Source organism: Panthera pardus, unplaced genomic scaffold, assembly GCF_024362965.1.
Source record: "Panthera pardus isolate Hobbes unplaced genomic scaffold, ASM2436296v1 HiC_scaffold_27, whole genome shotgun sequence".
In the NCBI taxonomy this organism is placed as follows: Eukaryota; Metazoa; Chordata; class Mammalia; order Carnivora; family Felidae; genus Panthera; species Panthera pardus.
In genome coordinates, this window is record NW_026526843.1 from 56535999 (window position 1) to 56554336 (window position 18338).

The 18338-nt window shown below is 32.9% G+C and overlaps 1 protein-coding gene across 3 annotated transcripts in view; it reads left to right on the forward strand.

Moving 5' to 3' along the window:
• The window catches only part of HDX (highly divergent homeobox), a 170044-nt gene that overhangs the window by 23269 nt on the left and 128437 nt on the right, over positions 1-18338 (forward strand). For all 3 annotated transcript variants that reach the window (XM_019429493.2, XM_019429492.2, XM_053891449.1), the window contains exons 2-3: positions 9182-9328; positions 16152-17264. In XM_019429493.2, the coding sequence (XP_019285038.1) occupies positions 9182-9328; positions 16152-17264 (1260 nt within the window). The remainder of the gene's footprint in view (positions 1-9181; positions 9329-16151; positions 17265-18338) is intronic.

An 18338-nucleotide genomic window follows, 5' to 3' on the forward strand; every position in this document is an offset into this window, starting at 1 on the left:
ATATTGGTCTGTAATTTTTTTCTTGTAGTGTATTTTTAACTTATTTTATTTTTATTTTTTTGAAACTTATTCATTTTGAGACAGAATGCAAGTGGAGTGAAGAAGAGTAGGAAAGGTTTTATAACCCCGTTTTTCAGATGAAGAAAGTGAGTCCAAGAGGTTAACTACATAGATATATCCTGATTCATAACATAGCATTCACACTCCACCACTCCTAAAGGCCACTTGAATCTCTGCTTATGGCTATGGTGAAGTAACAGGAATAGAATTTACACTCTTATCTTAAATATCTAAAACAAATATATATATATATATATATATATATATATATATATATATATATATATGAAACATTGGATTTCAGCTATTCAACAAAAGACAGCACCAGACCATTATTATTGAGAGAAGGGAAATAAAACTAGCCTATGAGTGTCTCAACTCACTGCCTGGAGAAAATGTCCAGATCACAACAAAAGGAAAGTGAAGCCAAACAGGCTGGAAGTCTCTCTGAGTTAAGGGGACAAAGTTAAGGAAAGACAAAGGGACAGAATAATGGAGAGGAGAAAGCTCACAGACAGATGAAAACTGCACATTGAGAAAGTTATGGAGATTTGTACAGGGACCTCTCAAGTCTTTGGGTAAATACTGATCAACTCTAGTGTGTTAAGAAAATATTGAAGACAAGGTAAGAACCACTAGTAAAGAAAAAGCAAACAGTTCTCAGGGCTCACATAGGACCCAAAAGTGTTTATGTTTCAACAGCCAGACTGGAAAACCTCATATTTATGGAGCACCTAGGCAGGTCCTAAAAAGGATATTGACTCAGTAATGGGACAAATTAGCTCTGAACTATAGGCAATTCTTGACGTGCCTAACATAATGAAACCTTAAAAGAAAAAAAAAATTTCAAGTAACATAAATATATCCCAGAAAAAAAGCCCAAAATTATTTAAAGAATACAAAAACATCCAGTACCCAATAAGAAACTGCACAATATCTACCAATAAATGAAAAACTACTATGCCTGGCAAGCAATAGTAAATAGAGGTTTAGTGTGGTGAAAAGGCATGTATAAAACAGAATGAAAATAATAGATTATAGAATTAGTAAAGAAGAATATTTAAACATCTGTGATAACTGTATTCTCTATGTTCAAATAGGTAGCCAGGAAAGGGGTACATGCATCCCCAATGTTTATAGCAGCATTATCAACAATAGCCAAACTATGGAGAGAGCCTAAACAAATGTCTATCAACTGATGAATGGATAAAGAAGATGTGAAGATGTGGTATATATGTATACCACATATATGTATATATGGTACACACACACACACACACACACATAAACAATGGAATATTACTCAGCCATCAAAAAGAGTGAAATCTTGCCATTTGCAATGATGTGGATTGAGCTAGAATGTATTATGGTAACTGAAATAGGTCAATCAGAGAAAGACAAATACCATATGATTTCAATCATGTGGAATTTAAGAAACAAAACAAATCAGCATATGGGAATGTAGGGGGAAGAGAAGAAAGGAAAACAAACCACATGAGACCCTTAATGATAGAGAACAAACTATGGGTGGAAGGAGGGCAAAAACCATAGAGAACAAACTGAGGGTTGATGGAGGGGATGTGGGCAGGGGATGGGCTAGATGCATGTTGGGTATTAAGGAGGGCAATTGTGATGACACTGGGTGTTGTATGTAAGTGATGAATCACTGAATTCCACTCCTGAAACCAATATTTCATGGTATGTTAAATAAAATTTAAATAAAAAAAGAAGGTAGAGGAAAGCACAAGCCTGATGCAAAAGAAAATGATTTATTAAAAGATCCAAATTGAATTCTAGAGACAAAATAAAGTACATAAAATGACAAATGCACTGGATGTTTTTGACAGCAGATTAACCACAGCAGAAGAAAAAGTTAGTCAACTTGAATACATACTAGAGAAAAAATAAAATATTAAAAGCAACTGGAGGAATATTTGTTTTATTGGTGTTGAGTTGTATAAGTTATTTATGTATTTTGGATATTAATCCCCTATTGGATATATCATTTGCAAATATCTTCTCCCATTCAGTAAGGCGCGTTTTTGTTTTATTGATGTTTTCCTTCATTGTGCAAAAACTTTTATTCTTATGTGATCCCAGTAATATGTTTTTCCTTTTGTTTCCTTTGCATGGAGAACATGTCTAGAAAAGTATTGCCACTGCCAGTGTCAAAGACATTACTTCCTATGTTCTCTTCTAGGATTTTTATGGTTTCATGTCTCCCATTTAGTTCTTTATTTTTATTTTTTTTTTTTAGTTTATTTTGTGTAAAGTGTAAGAAAGTGGTCCAGTTTTATTCTTTTGCATGTAGCTGTCCAGATTTCCCATAACCATTTATTGAAGAGACTCTCTTTTCCTTAATATATATTCTTTCCTCTTTTATCATAGATTAATAGACCACATAAGTGTGAGTTTATTTTGGGGCTCTATATTTTGTTTCATTTATTTATTTGTTTCTGTTCCATACTATTTTGATGACTACAGCTTTGTTCTATACCTTGAAATATGGAATTGTGATAGCTTCACCATTATTGTTATTTCTTAAGGTTGCTTTGGCTGTTCAGGGTCTCTGAGGTTCCATAAAAATTTTAGTACTATTTATTATAGGTCTGCAGAAAACTCTATTGGTATTTTGATAGGGATTTTATTGAATCTGTAGATTTCTTTGGGTAATATAAACATTTTAGCAATATTAGTTCTTCCAATCAATGAGAATGGAATATGTCCATTTGTTTGTGTCCCCTTTAGGTTCTTCTTATTTATTTTTTAACATTTATTCATTTTCGAGAGACAGAAAGAGACAGAGTGCGAGTGGGGAGGGGCAGAGAGAAAGGGAGACACACAATCCAAAGCAGGCTCCAGGCTCTGAACTGCCAGCACACAGCCCTATGTGGGGCTCAAACTCACAGACTGTGAGATCATGACATGAGCTGAAGTTGGTTGCTTAACCGACTGAGCCACCCACGTGCCTCCCCCTTCAGTTTCTTTCATATGTGCTTTATAGTTTTCTGAGTGCAGATCCTTCACTTCCTCGGATAAGTTTATTCCTAGGTATTTTATTCTTTTGGGGCAATTGTAAATGAAATTGTTTTCTTAATTTCTCTTTCTGCTACTTTGTTATTAGTATATAGAAATGCAGTCCATTTATGGATATTAATTTTGTATCATGCAATTTGAATTCATTTGTTACTTACAGTAGTTTTTTGTGGATTCTTTAGAGTTTTATATGTATAATATTATACTGTCTGCAAATAGTGGCATTTTAGCTTCTTCTTTACCACTGTGGATGTCTTTTATTACTTTTTCTTCCCTGATTGCTGTGGCTAGATATGGAAGTGACCCAAGTATCATTGATAGATGAATAAATAAAGAAGATGTAGTATATATACACAATGGAATATTACTCAGCCATAAAAATAATTAAATCTTGTCATTTGTGAAAACATGGATGGACCTAGAACATATTATGTTAAGTGAAATACATCAGACTGAGATAGACAAATGCCATAATTTCACTTATATGTAGAATCTAAAAAACAAAACAAATTAACAAACAACAACAATAAAATTAGAAAGGACTCATAAATATTGAGAACAAACTAGTGGTTACCAGAGGGGAGGAGGATGGGCGACAGGCAAAATGAGTGAAAGGAAGTAAGTACAAACTTCCAGTTATAAAATAAATAAGGCATGTGGCTGAAAAGTATAGCTTAGGGATTATAGTAAATAATATTGTGATAAGTGTGTGATGACACATGTTTACTACACTTCTTGTGGTAAGCATTTTATAATGTATGTAATTGTTGAATCGTTGTACACTTGAAACTAATATGTCAGCTCTGCTTAAATTAAAAAAGACTCACTGTAAAGCTACAATAATTAAGACAGTGTGGTTTTGATGAAAGAATGGACACATAGATCAATGGAACAGAAAAGATTGTCCCAAAATAGACCCACAGATATATATAGTCCATTGATTTTTGACAAAGATGAAAAAGCAATTCAATAAAAATTTTCTTCAAATAATGGTGCTGGAATAATTAAATATCCATAGCCAGAAAAAAAAGCTCACAAAACTGACCTGTACTTCACACCTCTACAAAGGTGATCTCAAAACGGACCATAAACCTAATTGTGAAATGGAAAAATATGAAACTGCTAGAAGAAAACATGGGAACAATTTCTGTGACCTTGTGCTAGACAAAGGTTTATCAGATATAACACTAAAAACAAAAGCACAATCTGTAAAAGAAAAAAAAAACAGTGATAAATTGGGCTTCATCAAGATTAAAAAACTTTACTGTGAAATTCACAATATTTTTTTTGAAATACAATTTATTTTAATAAAATATGGACAAGCTACTAGCAGGGAGAAAATGTTTACAAATCATATTTCTGACAAAAGACTTGTATGTAGAATATGTAATGATTCCTAAAAACTCAGTAAAAAATAGAAAAAAATCCAATTAAAAATTTGCAAAATATTTGGATAGTTCTACAAAGTAGATATGTAGATGGAAAATAAGCATATTAAAAATGCTTAAATTCATTACTCACTAGGGAAATACAAATTAAAACCACAATAATAACATATGATTATACACCTATTAGAATGGGTAATTTTTATTTATTTATTTGTTATTTTTTTAAGTTTTTATTTAAACTCCTGTTGAACTGCAGTGTAATATTAGTTTCACATGTATAATTTAGTGATTCAACACTTCATATGACACCTGGTGCTCATCACCAGTGCACTTCCTAATCCCCATCACCTGTTTTACCCAGCCTGCCACCCACCTCCTCTCGGTTAACTATCAGTTTGTTCTCTATAGTTAAGAGAACTCTCTTAACTATACTACTCTCTAACTATATAGAACTCTCTATAGTTTCTTGGTTTGCCTCCCTCTCTTTTTTTTAGCCTTGGCTTATTTATTTTGTTTCTTAAGTTTCACATATGAGTGAAGTCATGTGGTATTTGTGTTTCTCTGACTGACTTATTTTGCTCAACATAATACTCACTTGCTCCATCTATGTCATTGCATATGGCAAGATTTAATTCCTTTTTGTGGTTGAGTAATATTCTATTGAATATTTATACCACAACCTTTTTATCCATTCATCAGTCGATGGACTGATCCATAATTTGGATATTGTAGATAATACTGCTATAAACATGGGCGTGTATGTATCCCTTCATTAGTATTTTTGTATTATTTGGGTAAATGCCTAGTAATGAAATTGCTGGATTATAAGTGCAGTTGTATTTAATTTTTAAAATATCTAATGACAATAAATGCTGGTGAGTATGTGAAAAAACTGAAACACATAGAATACTGGTGTGAAAAGCAAAGTTTTACAGTCACTTTTGAAAACTGTTTAGTAGTTTTTTATAAAGTTAAACATATACTTATCATATGAAATCCCACTCCTAGGTATTTATTCAAGAGAAATGGAAAGACATTTGCAGACAAAAACCTGTATACAAATGTTTTTATTGACTTTATTAATAATAGCCAAGAACTTGGAATATCTCAAATGTCCTCCAGTGGATGAATGGATAAACTGTGGTACATTTCATGCAATGTAATACTACTCTGCAATAAAAAGGAGAAAACTACTGATACAACACAGATAAATCTCAAATGCATTATGCTAAGTGGAAGATATTAGTCTAAGAGGAATACATACTCTATTATTCCATTTATATAGCATTCTTCAAAAGTTATTATTATAGAACCAGATTAGTTGCTGCTGGGGCTGGGGTGGCTGGAGAATTATTTATAAAGAAGCAGTATAAGGGAGCTTTTTTTTTTTTGGAGTGAGGGATCTGTTTTGTATCTTGGTTGTGGTGGTGGTTTCATTACTGCATATGTTTGTCTTAACTCTTAAAACTGTATATCAAAAAGAGTGAAATTTACTATATATAAATTTAAAAGTGAATAATAATAATAATGAATAAGAAGAACAATGCTAATAGAGACATATTGGCCAAATTAAAGACATTCAAAGTGTTTTATTAACCCAGGCAGAACTCTTTGCAAACAAACAAAAAAATCAGTGGCTTATCTAAAATTCTAATTTTAATGTTGGAAAGAATGTGTTATATTTGACTTGGTGATGATGTTATGGACTCAATCCATCTTTAGAATCAGTTTTCTGAGAATGATTACTTATCAGTAAAATTTTTTAGTACTTTTCAAATGATTTAACCAGTTAAGACATTATTAGGGCATTATTAGAGCTGGCTTTATATATGAAATCAGATATGTAAGGACAATGTTATGTAGCAATTCATCTGAGATGTTTCCATGTGAAAATATGGCCTAAGCAATGAGGAACTGCTAAAGGGAATTCATTCTTAGAAGATTCATTTTTCAAGTACTCCTGAAGCAATAAATTTAAAACATTTTACTCATTGCTCTGCTTCTTTGAATAGAAGGTATTGAGCATAATCCTTTCAATGGCTAAGGATCTTCATTAAACAACTGAATCATAAAGCTGAGAGCAACCTGAGAAATCCCATACCTGAATATGATAAATAAGTTGAAGGGGCCACTCATACTTAAAAATATAAATATGTTACAACTGTAACATGTTTTACAACTTAAGAAAATGAATTTACATATTGTAAATTATTTGTAAAAACCCAGACTGGTAGGTAGAACATGTCATATATTCTAGCATTTTACAAACTAGGTAATAGAGGCTCATAGAAATTAAGTGATTTACTTAATAGTCCACAGTGGAGCTAAATGTAGAATACAGGTCATCTCATTCCTATGGGCTGGCATTTGCTGAGTGAGTGGCACATTGCAGAGTATTAGATTAGGAAATCCTGGGGTAAAGCTAAATTACTTGTTATTTCAGTATTTAATCCCTTAATTCAGTTACCCTCCCTACTTCAACCCAACAGACCTCAATTTCCACGAAGACAGTTGCTTGCCATTTTATTTGCACATAAATAAGAATCCAACTTTTAAAATGAAGGTTTTTACAACTCTTTTCCTGATTTTTGTGTAAATGATTAGTAACTTTGGCTATGCAGTCATTCAATATCTTGCCACTTAATAGACCAAGATAACTAGGGTACATAAAGATTATGACAAGTTATTTTGCAGATAAGCCTTTATCTAGTTGTTGTGATAAATAATGAATGTCCTATAATTTGAAAGAAAAAACATTAGATCTCCTGATCAAAGTGGCCTTCTTGCTATTGCTATGAGTTTAAGGGAAAAACCAGAAGGGTCATAGCATTGTTTGTTGGCAGAATTGTAGACTCCAGGAGTCTGTTTAGTACTCAGATCTACATTTGGCTATTGGTATAAATGAGGAAGAACCTGCTATGCTTTTTAATGCTTATATCATACTTGAGTAAATTTAACAGTTGTAGCCAGCCAATAGGAAAACATGCCTAAATTTTACAGCAGTTATCATCACACTTGAGGATCACCCATATCTTGCATTCTAGGAATTTTTATTTTTGTGGTTATAGCACTTCAGAGAAGGATCAGAGCCATTACCCTGATTACACATTAGTGAATTGAAGTTTATGTCCCTCCTCAGAACTCATTCCAAAATACCTTGCTTCTAAATCCATACCAGCTAACATATTTTAGGTAGTTGCCCTCTACCTTCTGGTTCCTCTCCTGACTAGCTGAATTATTTAGGAGAAGGAATTTCACATTGCTCTGAAAGCTGACAGCCATGATAGCAAATGTTGCTTTGATGGATACCATCACTACCCTCTGGTCCAAACATCCTTGAAAGTTTGGTTACATTGCAGAATCAGATCCCCTTCAGAAAGTTAGTGGAGTTGTTGTTGTTCCTGAAAGTTTCAGGGAGAAACTCTACTCCATCTTTCCTGTGTCCTCTCTACATCTGATTTTATCTAATTAGATTTCTTAACATTAGATAGGAAGATGGAAAAAAGTCAGGTATATAAATAGCAATAGATGCCTATATGACTGTTTTTAATTTCTTTGTGAGACTGCCTTATTGTTCAACATATCCAGAAGAAAGAAAATTATTTTTATTTACATGTCAATTTACTAGATTGTTTCCATATCCAGTATACTAGAATGATTTCTGTTTGGTTTGGCTTATAGTGCTTTTGTTGTTGCTATTTTCCTAATTTTGAAGGGGAAATTTCCTTAGAAAGGATGTTCTTTCTGTAAACTTTTAGGAATAACAATTTCAGTGTGACCACTTTTAATAAGAACCTGAAGTTGCCTTAATGTAATTACAAGAGTTCTTTATAAAATGCACTACTAGAATTCATCCTCTTTAAAAGAAAAAAAAAAGAGTTTGCATTGCCTTTTATTTGTGGGATTCACAGGTTGTTTTCTCTTAATATTAAACACATTGCATATTTATAGGAAGGATAAAATGCATTATTAACATTTCTCTTGTATAATTATGATGGTGTCAATTTAATTAAAAGTATGTAGTTTTTAGATGGTTTGTTTTTAGTAAAATTCACATGATTTTGAGTTTTGATTTATAATCTATCATGATTAAAAATAATTATTTTTGTTAGTATTGCCTAAAGCAAAGATATTTTTAGTCACCAACACTTTGTTTATTTTTAAGCTTTTAAAGAGAGGTTCTGTTTTAATATATAAAATGAACCCCTTTATTCAAGAAAGAGGAAAAATAAAAGCACCCCTTTGTTTCAGACCATAGTTTCTGGTTGTAAGACATATGTCAGATGCCTTGTTTGACAAAGAACAGTGAGTGTTTCTGTTGATAATTGACCATGAATGTATGGGCACCACCATTTCTGTCTTTACTAGACATAAATATTTATTTCTTTGAAAGAACCTTTATTTCCCCATGGACTGACACTAACTAGATAAAGGTTTTCCTCTCTCTCTTTCTTTTATTTTTTCCTTAAAGTTAGTTTTGAGGAACAAATTTAATAAGTGTTTTCATTATATATAATTTTCTGTTATAACTTTCTCCCTTTAGCACACAAATTATTGCCCATTGCTGGGAATTAGTTCACTTAAATGAATCTTGCAGCTTCAAAGCACTGAAACTTTATCAAAAAAACAAAAGCATACAAATTTTGCGTATACCCAATTTTTATTCCAATTTTCAGAGTATCTTCTTTTATTTTTAGATGAATCTGCGTTCTGTATTTACTGTAGAACAACAAAGGATTTTACAGCGTTATTACGAAAATGGAATGACAAATCAAAGTAAAAATTGCTTTCAGCTCATATTACAGTGTGCACAGGAGACTAAGCTGGACTTCAGTGTAGTCAGGGTAAGTATTGAGGTCTTAACTCTTGAATTTATAGCTTTTTATTGTAAGTGATAATTGCTTCATAGAGTGAAGTCATTAACTTTATAAACAGTTTCATTTTCCTGGTGTAAAAATACTACTTTAAAAAAAAAGAAGTAATCATTTAGTATGTGTTTCTGTAAACACCTTGAGAACACTAAAACTTTTGCATTGTAAACATACCTCTAAAAAAATCCCAGTCCTTTGAGCTAATGAATACATTTAAGATTACTTGTTCATCCTATGCCTGCTTTAATCCCAGAATTAATCTGGACATAACCCACCAAAATGGTATCAGTAAAACAGGCATCTACCAAGGGACTATTGTGTACCTAGCATATTTTCTTCGTGTACTTGAATTTTTTTCATCAGGCCCTTTTTTCACAGCTGAAAATGTCAGTACTTTAGCTTTATTAACTAGCTGTTAGCCCGTAACAATAACAGTTGTTGTGGTGACGCAGTAGAGAAGGTTTGTCATTAGGCATTTTTAATTTCAGCATTTTTGTCTTTTTAGGAAAACCTGGCCTTTTTAATGAATACCGCCCCCTTTTTTCTAAGTAAAATACATGCATTTTAATGGATTACCTAATGCGTAAGGAACAAGAAATCTCAGGGAGGAAATTTTCCATTATCACAACCATTGTTATTCAGTTGTAAAAATCAGAGCCCCATGGATGGAACCGGAGAGTGTTAAGCTAAGTGAAATAAGTCATACAGAGAAAGACAGATACCATATGTTTTCACTCTTATGTGGATCCTGAGAAACTTAACGGAAGACCATGGGGGAGGGGAAGGAAAAAAAAAAAGTTAGAGAGGGAGGGAGCCAAACCATAAGAGACTCTTAAAAACTGATAAGCTGAGGGTTGATGGGGGGTGGGAGGGAGGGGAAAGTGGGCGATGGGCATTGAAGAGGGCACCTGTTGGGATGAACACTGGGTGTTGTATGGAAACCAATTTGACAATAAATTTAATATTAAAAAATTATAATAAAAGAAATGCATACAAAATAAAATAAAATAAAATAAATCAGAGCCCCTAAACTTCTGTGAATGGCAATGAGAAGGTGATAGAGAGGAGGCAAGGGATAAATCTAACAGAACTAGTCACAGATTCTATAGGTCCTTTCATGTTTGTCTGAATATGCTACAAACACGTAGGAATTCAAAGATACCTTAGGAATTCAAAGATTGGCAACTTTCCATCTCTTGTCATTCATTAAGCTAATTTGGCAAAGAAAAGCACACCTGTTTTTAAGTCCATTTTTCTTTTGGAGGACCCTTCAAAACACCCTAAAGATAAAAATCTCTTGATAAGCAGAATTCTTTGGAAAATCTATTTTTTTAACGACTAGAAGATGTATTCACCTTTGAACTCCTAAATTATAGGATGGAAATATCACAGGATAGCTGTTTTTTATCTGATGAGATCAACCATCTTATTCTGATTTCTGTAAGAACTAGAAATAGTCCTATTGGTAGCTCTGAATTCCCTACTTGAATTTACAGCTTGATTTTCTTTGATAGAACCCCAGACTATTTAATGTTTTTTTGTACCAGATTTGGTAAAATTGTGTATAAAATGAGAGAAAGTATGTTTTTTATTAATTTTTTAAAAATATTTATTTTTGAGAGAGAGACAGAGAGAGACAGAGAATGAGTGGGGGAAGGGCAGAGAAAGAGACCCAGACACAGAATGTGAAACAGGCTCCGGGGTCTGAGCTGTCAGCAGAGAGCACAAAACAGGGCTGGAACTCAGGAACTATGAGATCATGACCTAGGCAGAAGTCTGACGCTTAACTGAGCCATCGAGGCACCCTGAGAGAAAGTATGTTTTAAGGTCAAGGTTGTCCTTTTAGTAAATTCAAATCTTTATTTCCCTTTAGTAAACCTCAGAGAAAAATGTTTAATTGCCTTAGAAAGGATAAATGGGTAATATTTCAGATTGATGAGATTGCATTTTATAAGTATAAACTCATTTTTTTTTTTCTTGGAGTAACTTTTTCCTTTTTTCCTTCTATTTTATCATTACTTTAAAGTGAAAAGCCTTCTCAAACAGCTGCTTTGTGGACTATGTTACCTTTCATATTTCCAATTTGTTATTGCAATCTTCCTCTAATAACTTATTTGATTGTACTTGTATATTGAGAGTGCTGAAATACAAAGATTTATATTTATGCTCCAAATGGTATGGAATCTAAAACAATGAGAATGAGAGAAGTAAATTCCTAGATTGTAAGCTTACAAGTAAAATATTAAGTTTTAAGTAATTGTGTAAAACAGATTCTTTTTGTCTAGAAGAGTGTAAATTGTACAGAAATTTAGTCTTCCTAATCTAAATTCCAACACAATTTTGGTTGCTTTTTCCCATCTGAGGAGAAAGAAGTTGTTTATAGACTCATCATTCCATGACCTCCCCTGCCTTCAATATCTTACTCCAATATTCTACTTGAAAGAGACTTTTCTTTATTATTTTTAATATAGTATTTGTTGTGTTTTCCTCAAAAAACCCCTCAAATCCCATAGTACTAAGAACCTGATCCCAATGTAAAATGAACTTAAAAGGTTAGGTCCATGCAAAAAATAAATAGTAGAGTAATGGAACAGGGAAACCAAAGAAGGAGGTATGTAGAAAAAAACAAAAACAAACAAACAAAAAAAACCCGTTTGGAGACCGTGAATTTCAAAGAGAGAACTGAAAGAGAATTTTATGGACACCAAGAATTGGTGACCTAATGTCTTTTTCTTTCTTTCTTTCTTTCTTTCTTTCTTTCTTTCTTTCTTTCTTTCTTTCTTCTTTCTTCTTTCTTTCACCTTCCTTCCTTCCTTTCTTTCATTCTTTTGTTCTTTCTGTAGTATTGTTTTGTTAGTTTTCCCAAATTCTCATCATATCAGTTTTGTTTGATCCATTATTTTCTCTTTCTCCAATGAGTCATTTTGAATGAGAATAATTTATAGCCTATAAGCATTGGTAAATTTTGTATCCTGTAACTGAATAACTTTAAGTAAAATTTAATTCAGTTATTGGGAATGCTCAGGCAATAAATTTATTTTCAGAATTTTAAAAATATTTCTTAAGTATACACTTTCCTACTTTAACTTCAATGGAAAATATTGAAAATATGAAACCTTACTTTTTGACCCAGAGTTTCATTATGGAAATGAATTATTGTACTGTGGTATAAAATAATACTGCTCACTACATGGTAAGCTATATGGGGTGATTTTCTTCTTCACTAAAGTACCCCAAAGCATTTAATTATTTCTCACATTAATTCTTTTATGTTCTTTCTTATTTTTGGTGAGCAAAATTTCATGGGCATTCTTAGTTTTGGTGGCATCAAGTTGCCTCTAATTGCAATCTCTATACCAATGTTCTGCCCACTTTTTTTAATTTCTAATTTGCTATATATTAGAATACTAGATTTGGTGAAATCATGTATAAAATAGAAGAAAGTGTGTTTTAAGGGCAAGGGTTGTGCTTTTAGTAAGGTACATGTATCTTGTGATATCTATGTTGGCTGTGTTCTTGACAAGTGAGTTTGTTAGCTAGCTAATCTTCATATGCACATGATATTCTACTACATTTTACTTTTTCGAGGGGTTCATAATATAAATATCTAATAAACTCTATACGCAACTGTATATGGTGTATGTACATATTTCTATGTATAATATATATAATGAACAGTAAAACTATTAAAATAAGCCATAAATTTGCAATACACTAAGATCATTCTTAAACTTCCTGTATTAAGGTATTTATAGTAATGAGAACATTTGTTTTCTTAGAAATATTGCCCAGAGCTGCCTTCCAGATGTAATAGTTCTTGAATTTAAATTTTACAAATTCACTATGCTTTCCCACTGAAAGACTTAAAATGTAATTCTTATAAATTTTTGTAAAAATTATGAACAAATGCATAATTCTTCATATGCACACTTTTCATACTTAAAAAGCCACACAGTAACTTATTTTTAACATTTGTAAAATTCACCTTTTTGAACCATACACTGAAATTATATTTGTCCAAAAATGTTTCTATTTAAATATTTCTTTTGAGTATATACTTTAAATCCCTTCATTTTTCTACTCTAAATCCTTTTCATTCTCCTTTGATATTTATATTTGTCATTCTGCTTGTAGTTTACACCTCTGCTATTCAGTAAAACTAAATAATAGTGAGTTTAAAAATCCGACAGCCTCATGTGAAGCAAAGTAGAGCATCTACATCTCTGGAATACTTTCCTTGTTAGAAAAATACTAATTATAAAAGTAAAATGGCCAAGAAAGATGAAAATTTCAGGAGTTTCTTGCCATAGTGGAAGGAGAATGTGCTTTGAGGTCAAGTGAAATTTATTTTGAATCCTTCCCCTGCCACTTGCTGACAGGATATCCTTCTATAAGCTACCTAATATTTCTGAACATCAGTGTTTTTATTTATACAATTAGGAAAATAATCAAAGAAGCCAATATATATGTAAACACATAGTGAGGATCCAATACATGTTAGCTTTTATTTATGGTATTCTAGGGGTGCCTGGGTGGTTCAGTTGGTTAAGCGCCCGACTCTTGGTTTCAACTTCGGTCATGCTCTCACTGTTCGTGAGTTCAAGCCCCATGTCAGGCTTGGCACTGACAGTATGGAGCCTGTTTGGGATTTATCTCTCCCTCTCTCTCTGCTCCCACCCGTGGCTTGCTGTTTCTCAAAAAATAAACAAAAAAATTTAAAAAAAGTTATTTATAGTATTATAGAAACTTTAATGTAGATTGTATAAACATTAAGAACTGAGTAATTTTTGTGGTCTTCAAAAACAAATCACCTAAAAGTTAACCAAGTATACCCTGCACCATGTTTGTGCAAGGCTAGTTGATTTAATGTTTTCACTTACTTATTTTTTCTTTAATTCATAATAGATTAAAGTGTTTTGGTAGTTTATAGTATGGTATGTATTTTGAAATAATTATGAAGTTTGCTGATCACATTAGGGAATGTAATATTTCTTATTACATATTTCTTATTGCATAATCATAATTCAGTATAATACTAGATTGTTACAACAAATCACTTATATAAAAGTGCATATTTTGTAATCAAATACTAAATGCCAACCCCTTACATTATTTTTATTAATGATATTTTTTTTTCATTTATAAAAATAATATACACTCACTATATAAAATTTGGTATGTGGGGCGCCTGAGTGGCTCTGTTGGTTGAGCGTCCGACTATGGCTCAGGTCATGACCTCGTGGTTGGTGGGTTCCAGCCCCGCATTGGGCTCTGTGCTGACAGCTCAGAGCCTGAAGCCTGCTTCGGATTCTGTGTCTCCCTCTCTCTATACCCCCCCTGCTCATGCTCTGTCTCTGTCTCAAAAATAAATAAACATTAAAAAAAATGTTATTTGGTATGTAAAGTATAAAGAGGGAAATAACTACCATGAATTAATGACAAAGTGGGAAAAATATTTGCAACTTGTGACAAAGTGTTGCTGTCTCTAGTAGAAAATTGCTTTTATTTTTATTTTATTTATTTATTTATTAATATAATTTATTGTCAGATTGGTTTCCATACAACACCCAGTGCTCATCCCAACATCCCTCCTTCCTGCCCATCATCCATTTTCCCCTCTCCTCCACCCCCATCTACCCTTAGTTTGTTCTCAGTCCTTAAGAGTCTCTTATGGTTTGCCTCCCTCCCTCTCTGTAACTTTTTTTCCCCTTCCCCAACCCCATGGTCTTCTGTTAAGTTTCTCAAGATACACATATGAGTGAAAACATATGGTATCTGTCTTTCTCTGCCTGGCTTATTTCACTCAGCATAACACCCTCCAGTTCCATCCATGTTGCTGCAAATGGCCAGATTTCATTCTTTCTCATTGCCAAGCAGTATTCCATTGTATCAATTTAAAAAGACAAATATCTCAATATAAAAATGAGTAAAGTTAATAGGAAGTGATTTTATTAATTAATACAGTAACCATAGAAATTCAAATGAAAATAGCAATTATATACCTTATATTAACTCCTAGGCTAGTAAACACTACAAAAAGATAATGTAAAATGTTGGTGAGGTTGTGGGGAAACCGGAAGTCTTGGACAGTACTTTGAAAATATCAAAAATCAAACACTTTCCCTTCTAGGATAGCATTGTAATGGACCAATAGCACAAAGATGCATATACAATGACATGTACTTCATTATGATTTATAATAGTGAATATTTCTAAAAATAACCCAGTAATATCTAGCAGTATTAAATTAACCAAGTTGTGATATAGTCATAGAACATTGTTAAACATGAAGATTACAAGTATATATTTGTTTAATAATATTATGAGCATTTTCCAATGTCATTAAATACCCTATCTTTAGTATCCTTCCAATGTCTCACTATTATAAATAAATATATGATGGACATAATTCCATATAACTTTGTATATGATTGTTTTTAGGATAAATTCCCAGAAATGGATTTACTACAAAAGGGATGTAAACATTTTTAGGGTTCTTGCTACAGGTTAATTGAATGGGTTTTGAGGAGAGAAGCAATAATACAATTCTATTATCAAAGTTCTTAGATAGTTATTGAGTGCAAGTTCTTGAACATGTCTGACCATATACTTTATTTTTTTACTTTTTTGACCTTATACTTCAGTTACTTTTTCTTTTATTGTATATTTTTGTTTGAAACAATTATAGGCTATTGTCATAGTTCTATGACAATGAGAACACAATTTATCACATTGAAAGTTTTTTTTTCTTTTTTTGTTAAAAACATTTCTATAATATCATTTTTTATCCTTACAGACGTGGGTTGGCAATAAGAGAAGAAAAATGAGTAGTAAGAATTCTGAATCAGGAACAACAACAGGAACTCTTCCCAGTACCTCTTTGACAGCTCCGGACATTACAGTCAGAAATGTAGTTAACATCACTAGACCATCAAGCCAACAGTCTTCTTGGACATCTGCCAATAATGATGACATTGTAACTGGTGCATACAGTCCAGCAAGTTCATCAAGGAGGCAAGGGACAACCAAACATTCAGATACACAAATTACAGAAGCACATAAAATTCCTATTCAGAAGACTGCCAGTAAAAATGATACTGAGTTTCAGTTGCACATTCCTGTTCAAAGACAAGTAGCACACTGTAAAAATGCTTCTCTGCTCTTAGGTGAAAAAACAATTATCTTGTCAAGACAGACAAGTGTGCTAAATGCTGGAAATTCAGTATACAGTCACACAAAGAAAAACTATGGAAGCTCTTCAATGCAGGCCTCTGAGATGATGGTACCTCAAAAGCCATCTATGTGCCACCGACCTTGCAAAATTGAACCAGTTGGAATTCAGAGGTCATATAAGCCTGAACACATGAGTCTAGCATCACAAAACTTATGTGGGCAAAAGCCACCTATTAGAGACCCTTACTGTAGAACGCAAAACTTGGAAATCCGTGAAGTATTTTCATTGGCTGTTAGTGATTACCCCCAGAGAATTCTGGGAGGAAATGCCTCACAGAAGCCTAGTTCAGCAGAAGGAACTTGTTTGTCCATTGCAATGGAGACTGGAGATGCTGATGATGAGTATGCCAAAGAAGAAGAGTTGGCATTGATGGGAGCACAGATACCAAGCTACTCAAGATTTTATGAAAGTGGCAGATCCCTTGGAGCAGAGAACCAAAGTACAGTACTTCCTGGACCAGGAAGAAATATGCCAAATTCACAAATGGTGAATATTAGAGACTTGGCAGACAATGTACTCTATCAAAGCAGAGACTACCATTTGACACCACGGACCTCATTGCATTCAGTAGCTACTACGATGTACAGTAATACAAATCCATCACGGAGTAATTTTCCTTCACATTTCGCATCATCAAACCAATTGAAGTTATCACAAAACCAAAACAATTACCAGGTAATGTATACATTCATTTTATAAAATTTTTAAAAAGCTTTGTTTGGTGTAAAAAGCTGTGTTTGATATCCAGTTAAACATGAAACCTGGGTCACTTAACTCATACTGTGTTTTTTGTTTGTTTTTTGTTTTTTTTTGTTTCTTTGTTTTATTTTTTTTAATGTTCATTTAATTTTGAGAGACAGGGACAGAGCAAGAGTGGGGGAGTAGCAGAGAAAGGGAGAAACAGAATCCAAATCAGGCTCCAGGTTCTGAACTGTCAGCGCATAGCCCAATGTGGGGCTCGAAAACACAAACTGCAAGATCATGACCTGAGCAAGTCCGCCGCTTAACTGACTGAGCCACCCAGGTGCCCCATCACTTAACTCACACTTTGAAGTAATTTGAGATTTTTTGCTTCAAATTGGTAGTTTGAGGTCAACTATTTGCTGAATGTTATGCTGTCTTTGTCATGTTTAAATTGCTTAGTTTTTTTCCCATGGAATATAATCATGGAAGCTTTCTCCTGACATTTAAAATGATTTTGTTCAGGAATTATTAGGAATTCCTAATAATTCAGGAATAATTCAGGAATTATTGTTCAGGAATTTTATGTCTCCTGACATATAAAATTATTTTGTTCAGGAAGCATGGCATTTCCCATTACTAAAATAAGACTAAATTGACTAAGTTCATCCACTTGAACATAGATTATTCCTGTGATGGTTTTTACTTGCAGTTTTGGAAGCTGTCAATAGATGAGTAGTGCTTTCCATGCATAACTGGCAAAGCAAGTCAATCATTTCCCCAAGAGATGATGGCTGAGAAGTCATAGTATGCAGTAACTCAGTCAACTACTTTTTCTAAAAGTAAATACTTTATTAAAACATCAAGTGGAATATTGATAAAGTTTTAAAAATGTTTATAGAGAAGAGACATTCAGATTTAAATGTAAAGCAACTTCAAACCTGTGTAAAAAATAGGTGTTATTTCTACACTGCTTCACATATTCAGTTGTTTAGATATGCTTCAAATAATCTCAAAAGAGAGGTGAAAGCCCACCTCAGAACATCTCTTAAGACCAAGATTTCTCTG